This window comes from Egretta garzetta, unplaced genomic scaffold, assembly GCF_000687185.1.
Source record: "Egretta garzetta isolate BGI_Z169 unplaced genomic scaffold, ASM68718v1 scaffold1030, whole genome shotgun sequence".
In the NCBI taxonomy this organism is placed as follows: domain Eukaryota; kingdom Metazoa; phylum Chordata; class Aves; order Pelecaniformes; family Ardeidae; genus Egretta; species Egretta garzetta.
Genome location: NW_009258308.1, coordinates 23,397 through 24,560, shown reverse-complemented (window position 1 = coordinate 24,560; position 1,164 = coordinate 23,397). Strand labels below are relative to the sequence as shown.

Genomic DNA, 1,164 nt, shown 5'->3' with positions numbered 1-1,164 from the left:
GAGCAGGCCACCAGTGGCTGCTGCCACCGCTCTGTAAGTCCCTGCGTATGCAGGTTCAGAAAGGGGTTTTTTTTCCCTCCTGTGGATTGTAGGCCAGGCAAACACGCTTCCCTCTGGCTGATTCATTTCACTCGTTCAGCTCTCTCCTCCTACGCAAGCCCCTGTCACTACTTTGGGGCTCTTTGCACCGTTCTTAGTCTAGCGCTTTTGGAAAATGTGCTAACAAAAACAGTACTGTGTTTGCCTGGGCTGTGTAGAGCACCCTGGCCTGAGGAGTTCTGGCGTTAGGGTCCTTATGGCCCCTTCTCTGCTCCGAGCAGAGGCAGGAGCTCCTGAGCACAGGAGTGGCAGAGCACAGCCGTGCTTGTCATAACCAGTTTGTTCCAGGCCAGGGAGAAAAAAGGCTGTTCTCTGCTCCTGAAGAGTTTTGTGGGGTTATTTTTGTTTCCTCAGCTTGCTGGTGACGAGTGGACCACCAGACAGCTCCCTCCAGGTCTGGCAGGTGTCAGCAGAGGACTCTGGTAAGGGAACGTGTTTCGGAGCTTGAGTAGTTTCTCAACAAAGTCCTTGCGTCAAGCATCTCTAGCTTCCCCTTCCTGGGTGTCAAATGAGGAGGGGAGCGCCAGTCCCATTCGGTGAAGTCCTGAGTGGCTGCCCTTGCGTGGCAGGGGCTGGAGAAGGGCGTCAGACAAGTGTCTGCACTGGTTCTGGTGACTTGGAAAGAACGGGACTTGGTGACACAAACCTTGTCAGGGAATCAGTAGGTTTAGACCTGTCACAGTGGCTTTCCACTTATTTGTGAGCTCTTAGTCATACAAACAAAGGCCCTAATCATACAGATGGCATGGTGTTCCCTTAATAACTCCAAGAGTTAGAAATAAAGAGCCCCATACATCCCCCTTCAGGATATACCATGAACCACCTCAGTTCTCCAAGCCCATGTCTGCCTGCTTCTAGAAAAAACTTGCCATTGCTTTGTCTACTCCTGCGCAACACTTTGAAACCACCAGAAGGGAAGTACAAAATGTTATTAGAAGTTTTCTTATTCCTCTTCCTTGAAAATAAACCTCTTGCTTCACAACTTCCCATGCGTTTTGCTAGATTTTAGATGGCTTGTTGTCAGTCCTGGCTGGGGCTGTTGGAAAGAGGGGCTTTGGGGTGGGG

The 1,164-nt window shown here is 50.8% G+C and overlaps 1 protein-coding gene across 1 annotated transcript in view; it reads left to right on the top strand.

Moving 5' to 3' along the window:
• WDR73 (WD repeat domain 73) overlaps window positions 1–1,164 on the top strand; it is an 11,264-nt gene that overhangs the window by 6,121 nt on the left and 3,979 nt on the right. Inside the window, exon 3 of the mRNA XM_035894560.1 lies at window positions 454–521. Within this exon, the coding sequence (XP_035750453.1) occupies window positions 454–521 (68 nt within the window). The remainder of the gene's footprint in view (window positions 1–453; window positions 522–1,164) is intronic.